Genomic DNA, 17,746 nt, shown 5'->3' with positions numbered 1-17,746 from the left:
GAGAAGTCTCACCGGTTCGATTCCCATTTATTTACCCACTCGTCGATCCGGTTCGGGTCCCGCAGCGGAGACATGTTCAGCCCCCGCAGCGGCCCCAGCTCCGGCCGCCGGCAGCAGAGCCGAGCCACCGGGAGGAAGAGCGTGTCCGGGGCGGCCAGCAGCCTCCTGTTCTCCCCGAGGAGGACGCCTCTGTCAGCGAGGTGAGAGGACACACTGCCCGGACCCGTCCGGAGGACAGCACAGCTTCAACAGCAAGCAGAGGCGGTCTCACATGAGGTCCAGACCAGGTCCAGACCAGGTCCAGACCAGGTCCAGACCTAAAACCAGTCAGATCTGGATCAGACCAGGTCAAGACCAGGTCCAGATATAAAACCAGTCAGATCTGGATCAGACCAGGTCCAGACCAGGTCCAGATCAGGTCCAGATCTAAAACCAGTCAGATCTGGATCAGACCAGGTCCAGATCAGGTCCAGATCAGGTCCAGATCTAAAACCAGTCAGATCTGGATCAGACCAGGTCCAGATCAGGTCCAGATCAGGTCCAGATCTAAAACCAGTCAGATCTGGTTCAGACCAGGTCAAGACCAGGTCCAGATCTAAAACCAGTCAGGTCTGGACTTGATCCATCCAGAGAAGATAAAAACTCTTTAAAACCCAGTGTCAGATATGATAGCTCTATTAATCACATCTGATCCAGATCTAAAACCTCTGGACTAAATTATTCTAATAAGACTCTCTAAAACACAAAATGCATTTCACTGTTGTTGTTGTTCCCCTATGAATCCAGACTGAATCCATCCAGGTCCGGAAGAAAACCACTAAACTTAGATTGACAAATCCTTTGGAGAATAATAGTGTAGTCAAGTCAGACCGGGACGACGCCTTCTGTCTCAAGATCTTCAAAAACGGAGAAAGAAATATCTTCAGGATGAACCACAGAGGAGGGATCCCTCTTTTCCAGGCCAAACAGAAATGAAACGGACGCCACGTGCAGCACAGTAGATTTAGGGTTTGAACAAACACATTAACGATTGTAAATGTAGAATATCATCTGAAAGGACGTCAAGCAACTTCCAGGTGTCTCCAACAGATATAATCTGACGTTAGGTTTAATCTGTTGCAGTAAAGTTCAGCGGCAGCACAAACGAGTTCTGACTTGGTGTTCAGCGGAGATCGTGTCTCCTCCGTCTTACTCTAAATCTTCCTCCGCCAGGTCGACGCCCACCCGAGTGCAGAGTCACGCAGCTGCAGATTCAATCAACTATGACGTCCAGACCTTCGGATCATCGCTACCTGTCAAAGTGATGGAGGCGCTGACGATGGCTGATGGTACGTGTGTTTCCAGATTTCTCAGATTTTCTGATTGTGAGATTTAGTTAAAACTCCTGTTTCCAATATTCCTACTGAACCGTTCTGTGTGTGTTGGTGCCGGTAGCCGACGACCAGATCTCAGTGAAGGTGAATGAGAGCGGCTGGGCCTGGATGGTTTGTGGAGAGAGACTGATCATCTGGAAAATCAGTCAGACGGCTGTGGCCAAGGTGCAGTTCAGTCCCTCTTCCCTCGAAACGATCCATGAATCACAGAACTCCAGGATGTTAGCGTTCATTGATCCATAGTTTGAGTCTCTAAACTCTCTCTCTCTCCCGCAGCTGTCGGTGTGTAAGGAGCTGCAGCTGCCTGGCAGCGAGTACAGTTACACAGCCGATCTCGTGGCCGTCGCGTCCGCCTCCCCTCTGGAGACGGCCTCTGTTCAGTCCATCTCCGTCCTGGCGGCGGCCACAGAGGGAACAGCTCGTTTCTGGCCCAGCTTGGCTCAGGAAGGCAACTACACAGAGACCGACGTGGACCTGGGAGACCTCTGCCACTGTGTGGTCGCTGTCAGAGTGAGTGAATCTTAAACCAATCACATTTAGTTTAAGAAGTTAAAATCAAAGTCGGTCCAAAGCTGCTTGTGAATCAATGTGGGGCTTGTCCTGAAGCTGAAGAGTCCTGCTGTTTGACCTCTGCCCTCTCTCCTCTCAGGGTGGAAGCTTTGTCCTGTCCTCAGTGAAGAATCGGCTGTTGAGAGCGAGCACAGACGCCTCGGGGAAGCTGCAGTACCGAGCTCTGCAGCAGGGTCAGGGCATGTTGTCTGGCATCGGACGCCGCGTCTCCAGCCTGTTTGGCATCCTCTCCCCGCCGGCCAACGACACGGTGAGACAAACTCCGATTTCACTGTCGAGATGTTCAGATACCTGCATCAGAAACACCCCTGATGCTGCAGAAAATGTCAGGTCAGGCATCGGCGAGTGCACAAATCTATGAACCGATCCGATACCACATCTTTAAAGTATGTTAGTTTCACCCTGATAAACTGCAACATAGTTTGGTCTTCACAAACACAAAGGACGTTTGTGCCTCTAGAGCAGGGAAGTGAGATCTGATCACATGCCGGGTGTGAACAGCATATTGTCTGTGTGCAGCTCCACAGTGTGCAGTGGGAGGGCAGAGCCAGCTGCCTGTACACGCTGACCAGCTCCAGTCTCAGTAAGTGGGAGATGGACGACAGCTGGGAGCATCAGACCCTCAGCTGGGACGCCCGCAGAGCTCTGACGGAGAGCATCAGCGACGCCATCTGGGTCAGTACAAGGAAACGCATCATCGTAGAGGCTGAATATCAGTATTGATTCTGTCATGTTGCCGCATTTACACTCAGAAACAATGCAGAAGGAATAATATTAACTCTTATTATTCAACCAAAGCCTCACCACAGTTAGTTACTTACAGAAATTAGCAGCCGTATTGATTAAAACACACAGCTTTTGTTTCCGAGGATGTGAATAAAGTTGTACATGGAACAAAGGATGTTTCTCGTCCCTCACCAGGGCTCAGAGAGCAACTACGAGGAGATGAAGGAGGGGGCGAATGTGACCTATCTGGATATGAAGCTCAGCCAGTGAGTGTGTTCATCTGTGTGTGTTTGTGCTGCTCATATGACACTGTCCAAAACAAAGACAAATATGTGTGTGTGTTTATTTATCTAGAGCCGGCCTGGTGGTTTTGGCTGCAGCCTGGCACCCGTCAGACACTCCCTGCCTGGCCTACTTCTGCCTGGTGACCCTCCAGGACAACGGAGCCACCATCGCCGACCAGTTTACCGTGGAGGTCACCAAATACAACCCTCCATTCCAGGTCAGTCCTGCTCCAGATCCGGAAGAGATTCAAATTCAGACGCAGACTCACTTCACACGATCGAGAAAGTGTTTGTTCAGCGATACATTTTGTTTTCTGGAGTCTGGAGATCAGAAGGTTTGGGCCGTGTCACTCAGCCGTCGTTCTGATTAAACTTGTTGACCGTGGATTCTCCAGAGTGACTGACACTGCTTCTTTATTAAAACCTTTCAGTGCTTTGAGCGCCACAAACACAACTCCATTCACCTTCATCACGTTAGAGGGGCTGCAGCTCCAATTTCATTTCATGCGAGTTTGACGTGTTGCGATTTAAAAGCATCTTTCTTAAGATGGTGTCGCAGCTTGAGGAGATTTAAGAGCTTCAGTCATAATAATAAATGGAAGATGAGCAGATTTTGAAGATGTTTTGTTGCGATGGGTCGTTTCCTCAGAGCGAAGACGCCCTGCAGGCCACACGGCTGGTGCTGCCGCCGGCTCCCGGCTCCATCGCCTACCTCTACAACGAGGAGCTGGTGTTCGCCTGCTCGACAGGAACCAGCGGGGCGGGACTTCCTGATGAGAAGATCAGCTTTAGCTCACCAGGTAAGAAGTGGCGGCTCCTGTCGCTCCTTTCTCTTTGCTGTTTGGATTCATAACATAAACCTCAACGTCCGCGGTTCAGGTCAGATAAAGAAAGATAAAGGAAATAGCATTTTATTAAAGAAAGCCAAATTGAAATAGATCCGTTTTTGGTAAGACCTGGTAACATCTGTGTTGACGTCTGTCTGTCCAGGTGACGGCGTACGTGGGGGGGGCTGCTGCGCCAACCTGCCGGTGTTTTTCTCCCAGAACAGCGGCCTGGTGGCGGTGGTGGCCCGGGAGAGCTTCTCCATCCTGCCGGAGACCATGGAGGACTCGCTGTGCTCGTCGCTGGCCGCAGCTCCGGAGGTAAAACTAGGAAGCGAGGAAATGTCAGGATGTTGAAAAGTCTTAAAAAACATTGACTTCAAAGTACAAAGAAAACAGTTTTAGAAAAGTACTTTCTCTCTCCTGAATGTTTTGCACATTTTCCTGTTGTTGTGAACGAGTCTGACCCGAACCATCTCCTGCTGCTTCTTCATATGACTTTTGCTTATTAAACTAAGAACTTTAAACCGTGTGACTGTGATTGAATCTAAGATGCGTTTCTCATCTTCTTCAGGTTTCAGCCATGGAGACTCCGACCAGATCAGAGCCTTTCGCTCAGGAGGACAAAACCAAACTCCTGAAGACGGCCTTCCTGCAGTTCTGTCGGTGCGTCCACAAATCACGTCCCCAAATCACACTTAACAAAAAATAATCTTTACTTGTGAGAACTGGTCTCTGGTGCCTAATATGAAACGACACGGTATTTTCAGAGTAAAAGTGAAATGGGTTTCACTTCCGATTGGTTATAAAAGTAAAATACTCAAATACAAAGAGCTTCATTCATCGTGTTATCTGAGTCATTTGAACATTTGATTTATATCAATAGGATGATACTCTAAGTAAAAGAATGTCTCTTCTGTCAGTAACGACCTGGTTGGGGCTCAGACCGTCACAGACGAGCTGTTCCCTGCCGACGGTGACGGAGAGGAGGGGGCGGAGCTGGACAGCGTCGTGATTCAGATCAACCTGGACCTGGTGGACGATTACCCGGCGTCCGACCCTCGCTGGGCTGAATCTGTCCCTGACGGTGAGGAGACAGAATTTGAGCAGCATCTTTTAAAACAAGTCGGTTCACAATTGACTGACGAACTGAAAAAAAGACAAAACTCGTGAAAATGTTGACAATGACATAAATGAATGAAGAGCTTCATGTGGCTACCATGGCAACATCATGATGGTATCACTAGCAGCATCAGCACCTTCAGGGGCAGTACTACAGTACTCTACAGTACTCTACAGTACTCCACAGTACTACAGAACTCTACAGTACTAAAGTACTCTACAGAACTTGACAGTACTACAGTACTCCACTAGTTCAAATGCACCAAATGAACTTCCTCGTGTTCCAAACATTTTATCGTCGGAGGTGAAGACTGCAGCTGCTGCTTCTTCTTCTTCTTCTTCTTCTTCTTCTTCTTCTTCTTCTTCTTCTTTTTTTCTTCTTCTATTGTTTAATTCTGTCTCTTCTTCCTGTGATTGGTCCAAAAGTCCAAACTATCCAACAAAGTGTTTTCACTGCAAACCAACAGAACCATTTTTTTCCACTTGCTTTAAGCCAGAAAAGACAAAGGAGATTTCATATTGGTCATTTTGGACATCATATACACCGACGCTGCTGTATCTGTGATATGCGATTAATTCATCTGTGTAAAGAAAATATCTAAAAAATTATTTTGCTGAAAGAAGTAATGATTTAAGAACAAAACAAAATGCAGAAAAATAGATTTTTTTAATTCAGACTTATTTGTTTTTTCTGTTTCTTTCTTTCATCCAGAGAGCGTTGGGTTTCCCCTCACGTCCCTCATCATCCTCCACCAGCTGGAGGACAAGATGAAGGCCCACGGCTGCTTCATGGACTTCCTGCTCCAGGTAAACACACACACACACACACACACACACACACACACACACACACACACACACACACACACACACACACACTAACCTATCATTGTGGCGACTGCAGATATTATCAACAAAGGGAGAAACCTTGATGATGCAGACCGACAGCATCTTAATAACTTGACTAAAATAACTTCCTGTCCTCCTCTGTCAGGTCGGTCTGCTGGACCGGCTCGGTCAGGTGACGGTGCGTTCAGCTCCCATGGCGACCCGCCGGCTGCTGTGTGAGCATGCAGAGAAGCTGCAGGCAGCCATGGTGCTGAAGAACCACCACACCAAGCACGCCGAGCTGGTCAACCGAGCCATCGGCACCGCGCTGCAGAGGAACAACGCTGCCGTGCCGCCGAGCCTCACAGCTGCCGACGTCTTCTTCAGAGAGGTTTGACCTGTTTTCTGTTGAGCTGCTTTTATGTGGCGGTCTGACGGCTGCCTGATGGGGGGTGTGTGGTCGCTTCACAGGTGTCTCAGATCTCCTCCGTGTTCGACTGTCTGCTGGAGGAGGAGGAGCGGAGTCTGAAGGAGAACCCGGTCGACTCGGTGCAGTGGGCCGAGGTGGTCCTCACCGTCAACAACATCATCAAGGTAAAACCACCGTTCAGGAGTTCATGACGGATGCTTTGTGCCGCCACTGACTTTAACACGTGTGTGTGTGTGTGTGTGCAGGACATGCTTCAGGCCGCTGGTCAGTACCGAGAGACCAAGTCCTCCACATACAGAGCTCCTGAGAAAGCAGCTGCTGAGCCCGAGTACATCCCGTGGACAGGTGACACAAATTCACATTTTTCTCTGCTATCATAGACGAACTTCCAGATGTGTGTTTTTTGCCTGTTTGTGCAAAACGATTCATCCCTTTTTTCCTCCAGCGTCCGGCGGCGTGGGCGGCGTTCGCACCGTCATTTCCCGCCAACACGAGATCATCCTGCGCTCCGTGTACCCGCATGCTGACTCGGCACTCCGCAGCGCCCTGTGTGAGCAGCTGGTGGCGCTGTTGGACATCTACCTGAGTGGCTGTGTGGCCCAGCTGACCTCCGTGCAGCAGCAGAGGCCCCCGGGGGCCCAACAGGAGCGCTACAACAGCCTTGAGATGGAGTACGCCCAGCGCCGCTCCGAGCTACTGCAACCACTGTGTAAGTGTTGGAGTCTCAGACGTCACAGATTACAAACAGATGGACGCTCATTCCTCCAGCGACGCTAACGATTGAATCTGTGTTGCAGTGGAACTGGGTCAGTACCAGTGGGTGGCAGCGCTGGCTGAGAAATACTGTGACTTCGACATCCTGGTGCAGATGTGTGAGCAGACCGACAACCAGAGCCGCCTGCAGCACTACATGGCCAAGTTCGCAGACCAGGTACACAGGGACAGAAGTGTTTATAAAGACAAACAGGGACTGTATATAAAGACAAACAGGGACTGTATATAAAGACAAACAGGGACTGTATATAAAGACGACCAGTGACTGTATATAACACTTAGTCACTCTAGTGAGTTCTGTCCTCTGAGATGTGAATAATCCCGAGTTTCATCTCTCGCGGCCGAGCTCTGTCACGCAGCCGCTCTCTGACGTCCTTCCTGTCCCGCTGCAGAACTTTGCTGACTTCCTGTTCCGTTGGTACATGGAGAAGGGGAAGAGGGGGAAGCTGCTGTCCCAGCCGGCCGCTCAGCACCAGCAGCTGTCCAGCTTCCTGCAGGCTCACCAGCACCTGAGCTGGCTGCACCACATCCACGTCCATGACTACCACAAGGTATGAAACACACTCAAACTCACATCATCAGCTGTCGGAGCTGGTTTTTAAGACTCGCTGTCTCAGTGTCTGCTTCGTCTCGGCTGACGTGGTGTCTCCTGTCTCCTGCAGGCGCACCGGACGCTCTACAGCCAGGCCAACATGGAGGCACGCTACTTCGTGAAGAAGAAGACGCTGCTGGCTCTCAGTAAGCTGACGGCACTGGCGTCCGACCTGCCAGAGGACAAACTCAACAAACAAGTCGACGGTAAAAAAGCAAACAGACAGTATAGACAGTCTTAGTTTACCTATAGCCGGTTCTGTACCGACCCGGACCGTCACTGTGCGTCTTCCCCTGCTCTCTCTCCTCATGTCACACCTGTGCTTTCATGTCAATGCCCCAAAAATACACAAAAAACACAGCATGGTCATAATCACGGCGCCGTACTCCTGCCTGAGGTGGAATCAAACAGCATCGTCGTGAAATAAATCCCAACATTTCATTCTGACAGGTATCAATTATTTAAAAAGTCATTTAAAAACATGCACCTGCATTATTAGACATTTCTGCTTTACTAATTGTTGTGGCATCGTCTAGTTAAATCTACCAAATCCAGAAGTCTGTCAATCTCTAGGTGGAAAGCATATCTCCAGATCTGTCCATATCATCAGCTTCACACTTCACGTCTATTTGTAATGGTCCAGGGAGGTGCAGTCCTTAAAGGATGAATGCCTGAGTGACACAGGTGCAGAGCGGTTTGTGGTACAGAACGCTGACCACTGCTAATGTTCTGTCCAATCAGACATCGTGGAGCAGGAGCGCTTCCTGCTGCATCAGGAGACTCTGCCTCGACAGCTGCTGGAGGAGAAACAGCAGAACCCCGACACCATGCCTCTGCTCAGCGCTCACAACCTCATTCAGGTGAACTCACAGAACTCACCTGGCCTGAGGACATGTCTTCATATCCCTCATTCTCACCACGTGACCCCAAGGTCTCGTCGTGAATCGTTGATTCTAGTTGAAACGGAATAGCTGCAATATTTGAATAAATAAAGTCACATGACATAAAAACACGAGCGACTCCTCTCTCTGCAGTTGTACATCTGCGACGACAACAGAGGAGCCAACGAGTACGACTACAAAAAGGCTCTGGATCTGCTGGAGTACATGGACGAGGTCTTTATTTCAAACTGGTCACTTCAGTGTTCGACTTGACGTCAAAGTCAACTTCGTGTGATGCTCTGTTTGTCTTTCAGGAGGACGCCGCGGACATCGACTCGCTGAAATGTGAAATCATCGGGAAGGCCCTCAGGAGAGACGAGTGAGATTATTTGTACAAACTCCCAGTGGTGTTGTGAACGTGACCGTGCTCTGTATTCTCTGTACATCACTGTCTCCGGCTGGTGTGAATCATTTTTCATGTTTGCCTCCCAGCTGGTCCTCGGCTGACGGGAACGACGACCCTCTGGAGGCCGCCAAGGACAGCATCTTCGTCAAGATCCTCCTCAAGCTCATACAGGAAGGTGAGGCGCTCATGGGCTTGATGCTTATTGAGGGGAAATGTTTTTGTTCTCATTTGTTAAATATAATTACCCACCATAATATGTATTTATTTTATTCAACAATTTTCTCAGTTAAATGAAAGTAATCGATGGTTCAGAGGATTCACGTTTTTTCCTGCTTTTACAGTTTTTTTATCCAAACTGATTTATTTGATAATCGATAATGAAAATAATCCTTGTATCCTAAAATAAAGCTTCCATCATGATAAAGTTCTCTCTTTAGAAATAACCGTCATATGTCTGAAACAGAAGAAGTTCATTATCAACTTCCACGAGGTTTCAACTCATTTAAATCTGCTTCCAGACATGAACTGAAATGTTCTGCAGGTTCTGTTTGTGAGAACACAAACGTCTGGAACGTTTCCTGCCAGGAGCTCATGTCTGACAACAGCCTGAATGTATCCCTGAAATCAAACTGATCAACCTTTAGATCAATTAGAGAATCAATCGTGAGCTCGACTCCACGTTTTCCTCACATGACGGATGTAACTGCGTGTTTTTGTGTTTCAGGTGTTCCTCTGCAGACGTACCTGCCGGACGTCAAAGAGCTGCTGGAGTCCGACGACCTGAGCACTTTGAAAACAAAACCCTACTTTGAGTTTGTCCTTCGAGCTAATTATGAACATTACCTACAAGTCCAGATGTGAGCACTGCCCCCCCCCCCGATAACACTGACCCACACTTCAGTGTCTGTTCATGACTTTGTTTGAATAATTGTCCCTTTTCTAAATAAATGTTGATCATATCTGTAGTTTGATTGTTTTCGTGCTGATTCTTCGCTCCAGGTCGTGATCAGTACGACCACATGTTCCAAATCCCCTCTGCAGGACGTTAACCTCTGTTCTGTCTCCGTGTCCAACTTGTGAGGTCAGAGCATCACGCGTAGAAAGAGACAGGACTTCTTCCTCCTGTGGGGACGAGGGGCAGACGTGGCCCAAATAGACCCCAGCTGCATCTTATTAGACTTTGACTGTTGATCATAATGTGGTTGTATTATTTTATATAATCTTATAATGATATAATATTTATTATTGTTATTAAGTTATTAGTGGTGTTAAGTTGTGTGTGATTTTACATCCTTCTTAGTAGTAGTAGTAGTGTGTGTGTGTGTGTGAGTGTGTGTTAGTTGTGTGTGTGTGTCAGTGTCTCGCTCCATACACGGGCTCGTGCGCTCCTCGGCGGTCTCGCGGGGACTTCCTCTCCATATGTGGTCATCCCGACGCGCGAGCCGAGCGTCTGCGTGCGTGTCCCGCGCGACCAAATATGGACGAAGTGGTGCGTGAATTCCTGCGGAGCAGCCGGACATTCCCGCGTCTGTCCCGGGACAAGTGGTCCGGAGAGCCGGGGTATAAATGGAGCCGGTCGGCCCCTCTCCCCGGGAACCCGCCGCGGATCAGACCCTCACTCGCACCCGGAGACACGCGCAGGTAAGAGCAGGAGGAACTTTTATTCGCGGTTACTGAGTTTTTATTAACTTTAGGAACAATTTAACTGGAGCACAGAGAAGTTCTGTACAGCAGCTTTTATTTTGACAGGGAGCAAACTTCCTGTCAGGCTCTGAATTCACCAAAGAATTGCACAACAAATAGAATTAAATTCAATTAAACATCAATTTCAAAAACATTTTACACTTTGGCTTTAATTGTTGCTGCTGCCGAGTGTTTTTTAGTGGATTTGAAGATGTGTTGTTGCCTGTGATACAAACTGAAGCTTTATGAAGTAATGAATGACAGCTTTGTTTAAAATACAGTATCACACATCCAAGATCCGGGTTAGAGCTGCGATGATTCCAGATCAGTCGGGTTATTCAGATTCCTGCTCATTAACAGAGCGAGGCCTCCCCTCTCTCCGGTTCCAGCTGTAAATGTGAATTTATTCAGCTGGTTTCAGGTTTTGCAAAAGAACAAGAACAAGAGATTTGAATATGTTGCTTTGCACCATAGGGAAATAATTTAGACTAAATAATATAGTTAAATAACTTTTTCTTGTGATATTTCTCAATGAATTCCTGGTTCTCCCCCCCCCCCCCAGAATCTGCAGACATGTGTGACGACGAAGAGACCACCGCCCTCGTGTGCGACAACGGCTCCGGCCTGGTGAAGGCTGGCTTCGCCGGGGACGACGCCCCCAGGGCCGTGTTCCCCTCCATCGTCGGCCGCCCCCGTCACCAGGTACACGAGAGTCGCAGCGTAGCAGGGAAGATGCATCTTAAAGGTGCAGCGCGTAGGGTGTTTGCGACATCTAGTGATGAGTGGTCAGATTACAGCTAAAGAAATACCCCTCGACTTCTGATCACTCAATAATTAACACGTTGGTTTTTATCCTTGATCTCTTAAGTTGTTGGTTGTTTTTAGTGCAACTTTTGTTTGTTGCTTCAAAGAAAAGCTCTGGTTACTATAATTATTTTATCTCCTTCAAATAAAGTCACATAAATGTTGGTATTTGGATATTTGACGATCATAGAAGATGAAGTTTGGGCCAATTTCCTCTAAAGGTTCATTGTGTGGGATTCAGTGACGTGGGTTCTGGGTTTATTCTGTAATATAATCCATTCACCTCCGGGCTGCTGTGGCTCAGGAGGTAGAGCGGGTTGTCCACCAACCAGAACTTTGGCGGTCCGATCCCAAGATGCTGAATCCCAGGCAGTGTATGAGTGATGAATGTGTGTGAATGCAGTGTAAAGATCTTTATACATACGGGCACATTTACCACTCGCCTCCTGCCCCTCCTCCCCTCAGGGCGTGATGGTCGGGATGGGTCAGAAAGATTCCTACGTGGGAGACGAGGCCCAGAGCAAGAGGGGCATCCTGACCCTGAAGTACCCCATCGAGCACGGCATCATCACCAACTGGGACGACATGGAGAAGATCTGGCATCACACCTTCTACAACGAGCTGCGCGTGGCCCCCGAGGAGCACCCCACCCTGCTGACGGAGGCCCCCCTCAACCCCAAAGCCAACAGGGAGAAGATGACCCAGATCATGTTCGAGACCTTCAACGTCCCCGCCATGTACGTGGCCATCCAGGCCGTGCTGTCCCTCTACGCCTCCGGTCGTACCACCGGTGAGTCAGAGTTCAAGATCGATCAATGTTGTTTTCACAACGTTTGTTTAGAACCGAATGATGTGATCATACAAACGGTGACAGACAAAGTGATTCTGTATTTATTTAAAGGTATTTTTCTGTGACATCTCTTTCAGTCTTTGTATTGAAAATCTGAATTTCAATGTTAAATAGTGACATTATATTAGTTTGACTAATTAGTTACTTTCTTTAACTGCAACCAACTAAAATCTTATTTTACGATGTTCATTCAATAAAAGAGTAATTTATCAATCATTTGATGATTGGGTGATAGTTTTTAATTGATTTATTGAGCAAATTACCACTTTTAACCTCCCCCAGGCGGTTTACTGTTTCTTTGTTTAATTTCTTATAAATGTCTCATCTCTGGGGACAAGATGAGACTTTTAAAGATTTCTCTTTAGGTTCCAAGAAACGAGACAATAAATCTAAGTCAACAGATTATTTCATGAGTAAAATGCTTAGTTGAAATCAGTTTTATATCCATGACAGAAATCCACTTTATAAAGTGGTAAATTTGATGAGTAAAGTGAGGAAGACGTTGTGACTAAGAGTCCTCTTCTTCCTGGTCGCTGCTCTCAGGTATCGTCCTGGACTCTGGTGACGGTGTGACCCACAACGTGCCCATCTATGAGGGCTACGCTCTGCCTCACGCCATCATGCGTCTGGACCTGGCTGGCCGCGATCTGACCGACTACCTCATGAAGATCCTGACCGAGCGCGGCTACTCCTTCGTCACAACCGGTAAAAACTCAAAGAGTCAAAAGCAGGTTTTCTGTTTTAAGGCATAACTTCACGTTTAGGACCTTTATCCCTTTTCTAATTGTATAAGATTAAATAATATGAAACATTATAGGTCTGAACCTTTTACTTTATGAGGTTTAGAAATAATCAATGTTCAGTTTGATGCCAACTTTTAATATGAATGCTCCGTATTAAAACATGGACTTAGTAGAAGTTATATTATGCTTTGTGACGTACAGCGTCTTGGTCTCTGCTCTGTTCGCAGCTGAGCGTGAGATCGTTCGTGACATCAAGGAGAAGCTTTGCTACGTGGCGCTGGACTTTGAGAACGAGATGGCCACCGCGGCCTCCTCCTCCTCCCTGGAGAAGAGCTACGAGCTGCCCGACGGCCAGGTCATCACCATCGGCAACGAGCGCTTCCGCTGCCCAGAGACCCTGTTCCAGCCGTCCTTCATCGGTGCGTGCCCACCGCGGTTTCTCATGGACAAGCTGCTGAGCTAAACACTGAAAGAAAACATACGAGCTAAAGAAAAACATAAAGACTCTGATTAGAACTCAGAAGTCATGACTTGTATTCAGCAGTAATTTGAACCGCTCTTCTGAACAGGTATGGAGTCCGCTGGAATCCATGAGACCGCCTACAACAGCATCATGAAGTGTGACATCGACATCCGTAAGGACCTGTACGCCAACAACGTGCTGTCCGGCGGCACCACCATGTACCCGGGTATCGCTGACCGCATGCAGAAGGAGATCACGGCTCTGGCTCCCAGCACCATGAAGATCAAGGTACGTTTTGTTTGTTAGCACATCGAACTAAAAGGTCATAGTATTGTGCGATATGACGTTCTGGCGTCACGATTCTAAACGTCCTGTTATCGCCTCGTGCTCTGCAGATCATCGCCCCTCCCGAGCGTAAATACTCGGTCTGGATCGGCGGCTCCATCCTGGCCTCGCTCTCCACCTTCCAGCAGATGTGGATCAGCAAGCAGGAGTACGACGAGGCCGGTCCCAGCATCGTTCACCGCAAGTGCTTCTAAGCACCACGCCTCCAAAAACCGCCTCAGGTTCAGGATCCAGAGCATTAAGATGCCGAAAGAAAGAAAACCCACAGCACCTGTCCGGGAAAACTCCGTCGTCCCTTGACACCAGGAGGCCACGGCGACAGTTTGGCGTCTGACCTGTATATATGTTATTTATTCCTTGTATGTATGTGTGTATGATCTGAATGTGAGTGATGTCTGATGTGTGAAAAGCTTTGAGGTTCGCCCACAAAAAGACCAAAGAAGATGCAAAGCAAATAAAAGTCTTTTTATTTTCACCTACGACTTCTGTCTGTTATTTCTGATTCTAGACACGTTTATATTTCTTGGGCTCCATTCACTGACACATCCTGTCATAGTCATAGACAGTAAATAAACATGGACGACATGACAGCTACCAAAAGTGAAGCCAAAGCCTCTTGATAGCCCCCTGGTGGCTGACTGCAGTATAGTTCCTCCCTCATATGAGCAGAAGGAACATGGACCATCTCTGCATCTCTATTGAAAATCATATCCATCTCTCTCTCTCTACGTGTGCATTAGTATGTTGATTGACAGCTGAAAGTGACTCCGATGGTGATGGTCGCACCGTGTCCGTGATTTTTTTTATCTTAATTGCAGTCCGATGAGAGGAAGTGGAGACTAGTCGGCCATCTTCAATTATCATTTCAAACTATGCTTCCTTTCTCTACTGACTCGCTGACGTAACTGAAATAACGACCTCACCAGACAGAAACCATCTTTGAGAACATTGACCTAATGTGGGTCCATCTGCTAACATGGAGGAGGCGGGCTTTGTGGTGTGCCCTGCAGGCGGCCACGAGGGGGCGATCAAGATGTTTTGACCTACGTGGAGCTGTCGTGTTTTATTCACCATCTGTGGATTTAACAAGAGAAGATGAAACAGAGAGAATTCAAACGGCTACTGTGGTCATTTATTTTGAAAGCGCCCGCCGGAAGCTGTGTGTAGCATTTTAGCTAGCTCCGCTCTCGGTGCTCGTCAGTCGCAGGACCGGAGCGATGCTCGTCGTGTGACCGCGGACCTCCACCCTCAGACCGGACCCCCTCTGGAACCAGGTCCGGGTGAGTCCAGATGAATGTGACACCGGACCCGGAGCGGAACCACCGGTACCGGTCACCGCGTCTCCCCGTCCCCGGGTCCACTGAGGGCGGGTAACGCAGCTGAACACGGAGACATTTTTAAATCTATTTACACTGAAAAACACCTGAACGTGTTTTTATTTCAGAGGCTTCAAATAAAATGAGCCACAGATCAATGAATGAATGAACCCGGTGATGGATCAGATCAATGTTTCACTAAAGACAACGTGTTTGATATGGAATGAGAATAGTGTGTGTGTGTGTGTGTGTGTGTGTGCGTGCGTGCGTGTGCGTGTGCGAGAGTGTAATTCCAGGTGAAGTGTGAGTGTCAGTTGTTGTGGATCAATCAGATTAGATTGAGCCTGTAATCCGGTGGGCGGGGCCTACAGGTAGACCACACCCCGCGGATTTTACATCAAAGTGAACTAAGATGTTTAATGGCGTCGTTCCTCCTCTTTGATCCCGTACTGGTCCCAGTTGATTTGTCTCATCACGAGACAAATCAACCTTCTCACGCTCATTTGTTTAACGTTTGACGCTTGGAAGTCGGAACTCTGTGAAAATCAGTCTCTCTTCCTGGTGATGACATCAGACTCTGTTTTCATTTTGTTCTGTCAGTGTTTTATTCCCTCTCTGGTTTTTCTCCCGTGATTAAAACCAGACGAGAGCCATGGTGACCAAGAAAATCCGGACGGAGTATATGAAGAAGTTCAAGGATCCCAGGTGGGAGACGTTCTCCAAATGCTACGAGGACTCCCTGAAGTACCGTCTGACCCGGCGGGTGATGGAGCATTCCCACAAGCCCTGGTTCTGGGAGGGCTGGGACAGCGGCTCCGACTCCAGCGGCTGGTCCACACCCAGGCTGATCAGGAACAAAGTGGCCCCCCTGTCCCTCCCACCCCCGCCGACGTCCTCGGAGCTGAAGCAGAGGTTGTGCGAGCTGAGGACGAGCCCCGGCCCGGAGCCGCCGTCCGAGGAGGCGGAGCCGGGAGCTGGAGAGGCCGGAGACGCTGCACCCAACACGGGTGAGAGTACTTCTGTTAGTCCAGAGCTTTGCTCAAACTGGTTTATCAATTAATAACTTACAACTTGGTCGAAACCTTCAGCCATAACTGCAGAGGAGTCAGTGTCCGGGGGCGTGGCTACCTTGTGACAGACAGGCAGTTCCGTCCAATGGGTGCAGTGTCCTCGAGCTCAGACAGGCTCCACCCCCCCGATCTTCCAAAATGGCTATTTCTGGTTATAAAAAAACAAGATGGCGGTGAACACAATGTCCAACTGGTGACGGTCGATACCTGATATGAACAGAAGGAAAAGTAACAGCAAGAAAAATCTGTTTCGGTCTTGTTTTTATTTTAAGATGAGACCGAACGCATCCGTTTAATGTGACGTTTACGTTCAGAATATTTCATCAATCTGGTTAAAGTCAAATCACTTGTTTGCATTTAAACATTTAAAAATGGAGAAGAAGAAAACCGTGAGTTTTCCACAGTGACGTGTGTTTGTCTCTTTTTAAAGCGGCGCTTGTAGAAAACGGCGTGAATGAAGCCGGCGAAGGTTCAGTGAAGCCGGTTCCAAACACCAGCAGCCCCTCAGAGGACACCGCAACAGACAACGGCCCGGCGGACACGGCGTCTTCTGATGGGGAGCCAGTGAACCCGTTACCTAAACGCCGTCACCGCAGACGCACCCCTCACACTGAGCCGGGACGCCGGGACAGTTCCACTGACGATAAACAGGCCGTTGTCCGAAAAGCGCCGAGAGCAAAGAGCCAGCCTCCGATCAGCACCAAGGAGAACCGGAGACCGTCCAGCCGCCTGGACTGGACCGAGAGACGGACGGAGGTCAGGACGACGACCAATGACGTGAGGGTTTAAGACGCTGTGTATTTTAAAAGATTCAAACAGAAGTTAATGAACAAAAATATATATATATAATATATATTTATTAAAAAACTTGATCCTAGGTTTGTCGTTATCACTTATGACAAAGAAATGAAACTGAGGTTTGATATTTTACACTTTAAACTTCAGCTTGATCCTTTTTTTATTTTTATTTCATTGTCATTTATAAATTCACCCTTGATTTCATTTCCTGTTTTTTAAAGACGACCAGCTCCAGGATGTAAAATTTAAAATGAGAAGACTTTGAGTCTTTCCGAGCAGCTCGGCCTCGCTCACAGGAAACCGGACACGTGTCACCAAACACCGGAACATGAATAATGAAACTCCGGTGTGCTTTGCAGAAACGATTCCTCTCTCTGGTTTCTCCTCCCAGAGTCAGACCCGGCGGGAGTCCGACAAACGGAGCAACAACGTGGAGCGGCGGCGGGCTCGCTCGGCCGACCTGGACAAGGTGAGGCGGTCGCAGCTGACGGTGGTGGACGACCGCTGGATGACGGAGTACATGAGCTGCTTCTCTGCCCGGCTGAGGTAGAGACGGGACCCGCCCCCGGAAACCACGTTTCCTTAGCAGAGCGCCGACATCAGACAAACTGAACCGTGTTTGTGTCGTTACCGTCCGTCGCACTAAAACGCTGCTTTTCATAACAACAGAAACATAAAGTCAAGACGTGGGAAAAACCCGTAATGTAGAATTCAGCTTTTTTATGCAGCGGCTCATGAGAAAACAGCTCCCTCAGAACAGGTTATGGTTTTGAATCCCGGGGAGCTGATCCCACGTCAGTCCAAACATCAGACGGTTAACTCTTAATAAGCTTTTATATCTAAATAGAAATACCCCCCCCCCCC

General features: G+C 48.3%; 3 protein-coding genes across 4 annotated transcripts in view; all 3 read left to right on the top strand.

The window, feature by feature from the left end:
- nup133 (nucleoporin 133) overlaps window positions 1-9,777 on the top strand; it is a 9,848-nt gene extending 71 nt beyond the window's left edge. Inside the window, exons 1-25 of the mRNA XM_034588796.1 lie at window positions 1-200; window positions 1,213-1,328; window positions 1,435-1,538; window positions 1,650-1,883; window positions 2,023-2,193; window positions 2,463-2,618; window positions 2,865-2,935; window positions 3,024-3,171; window positions 3,603-3,753; window positions 3,944-4,098; window positions 4,352-4,443; window positions 4,701-4,864; window positions 5,612-5,706; window positions 5,894-6,118; window positions 6,199-6,321; window positions 6,403-6,502; window positions 6,603-6,866; window positions 6,955-7,088; window positions 7,324-7,482; window positions 7,594-7,729; window positions 8,265-8,383; window positions 8,558-8,638; window positions 8,719-8,783; window positions 8,897-8,985; window positions 9,535-9,777. The exon at window positions 1-200 is cut by the window's left edge and continues 71 nt beyond it. Of these exons, the coding sequence (XP_034444687.1) occupies window positions 73-200; window positions 1,213-1,328; window positions 1,435-1,538; window positions 1,650-1,883; window positions 2,023-2,193; window positions 2,463-2,618; window positions 2,865-2,935; window positions 3,024-3,171; window positions 3,603-3,753; window positions 3,944-4,098; window positions 4,352-4,443; window positions 4,701-4,864; window positions 5,612-5,706; window positions 5,894-6,118; window positions 6,199-6,321; window positions 6,403-6,502; window positions 6,603-6,866; window positions 6,955-7,088; window positions 7,324-7,482; window positions 7,594-7,729; window positions 8,265-8,383; window positions 8,558-8,638; window positions 8,719-8,783; window positions 8,897-8,985; window positions 9,535-9,671 (3,417 nt within the window). The 5' untranslated portion in view covers window positions 1-72 and the 3' untranslated portion in view covers window positions 9,672-9,777. The remainder of the gene's footprint in view (window positions 201-1,212; window positions 1,329-1,434; window positions 1,539-1,649; window positions 1,884-2,022; window positions 2,194-2,462; window positions 2,619-2,864; window positions 2,936-3,023; window positions 3,172-3,602; window positions 3,754-3,943; window positions 4,099-4,351; window positions 4,444-4,700; window positions 4,865-5,611; window positions 5,707-5,893; window positions 6,119-6,198; window positions 6,322-6,402; window positions 6,503-6,602; window positions 6,867-6,954; window positions 7,089-7,323; window positions 7,483-7,593; window positions 7,730-8,264; window positions 8,384-8,557; window positions 8,639-8,718; window positions 8,784-8,896; window positions 8,986-9,534) is intronic.
- A 517-nt stretch (window positions 9,778-10,294) lies between these two features.
- On the top strand, window positions 10,295-14,173 carry acta1a (actin alpha 1, skeletal muscle a). The gene is made up of 7 exons (XM_034590210.1): window positions 10,295-10,451; window positions 11,056-11,195; window positions 11,763-12,087; window positions 12,691-12,852; window positions 13,118-13,309; window positions 13,460-13,641; window positions 13,749-14,173. Exons 2-7 carry the CDS (start codon window positions 11,067-11,069, stop codon window positions 13,890-13,892), a joined length of 1,134 nt encoding a protein of 377 aa, XP_034446101.1. The 5' UTR covers window positions 10,295-10,451; window positions 11,056-11,066; the 3' UTR covers window positions 13,893-14,173.
- Window positions 14,174-14,854: 681 nt separating this feature from the next.
- On the top strand, window positions 14,855-17,596 carry ccsapa (centriole, cilia and spindle-associated protein a). 2 transcript variants are annotated; one of them, XM_034590196.1, is made up of 4 exons: window positions 14,855-14,978; window positions 15,633-16,021; window positions 16,515-16,861; window positions 17,274-17,596. In XM_034590196.1, the coding sequence occupies exons 2-4, from the start codon at window positions 15,667-15,669 to the stop codon at window positions 17,430-17,432; spliced, it is 861 nt and encodes a 286-aa protein (XP_034446087.1). In that variant the 5' UTR covers window positions 14,855-14,978; window positions 15,633-15,666; the 3' UTR covers window positions 17,433-17,596. The 2 variants fall into 2 exon arrangements, with proteins under 2 accessions (XP_034446087.1, XP_034446080.1); XM_034590189.1 differs by having other exon boundaries at window positions 14,859-14,977; window positions 15,644-16,021.
- The last annotated feature ends 150 nt before the right edge of the window (window positions 17,597-17,746 follow it).

This window comes from Hippoglossus hippoglossus, chromosome 1, assembly GCF_009819705.1.
Source record: "Hippoglossus hippoglossus isolate fHipHip1 chromosome 1, fHipHip1.pri, whole genome shotgun sequence".
NCBI lineage: Eukaryota > Metazoa > Chordata > Actinopteri > Pleuronectiformes > Pleuronectidae > Hippoglossus > Hippoglossus hippoglossus.
Note: the sequence above shows the minus strand (reverse complement) of the source record. Positions and strands in the feature narration are given on the sequence as shown.

Bases quoted from the DNA above. Each gene is read 5' to 3' on its own strand.
- acta1a (XM_034590210.1), top strand. From the start codon at position 11,067: ATGTGTGACGACGAAGAGACCACCGCCCTCGTGTGCGACAACGGCTCC. The intron at 11,196-11,762 runs GTACACGAGAGT...TCCTCCCCTCAG, and splicing joins TCGGCCGCCCCCGTCACCAG to GGCGTGATGGTCGGGATGGG. The intron at 12,853-13,117 runs GTAAAAACTCAA...CTCTGTTCGCAG, and splicing joins CTACTCCTTCGTCACAACCG to CTGAGCGTGAGATCGTTCGT.
- ccsapa (XM_034590196.1), top strand. From the start codon at position 15,667: ATGGTGACCAAGAAAATCCGGACGGAGTATATGAAGAAGTTCAAGGAT. The intron at 16,022-16,514 runs GTGAGAGTACTT...CTCTTTTTAAAG, and splicing joins AGACGCTGCACCCAACACGG to CGGCGCTTGTAGAAAACGGC. The intron at 16,862-17,273 runs GTGAGGGTTTAA...TTCTCCTCCCAG, and splicing joins TCAGGACGACGACCAATGAC to AGTCAGACCCGGCGGGAGTC.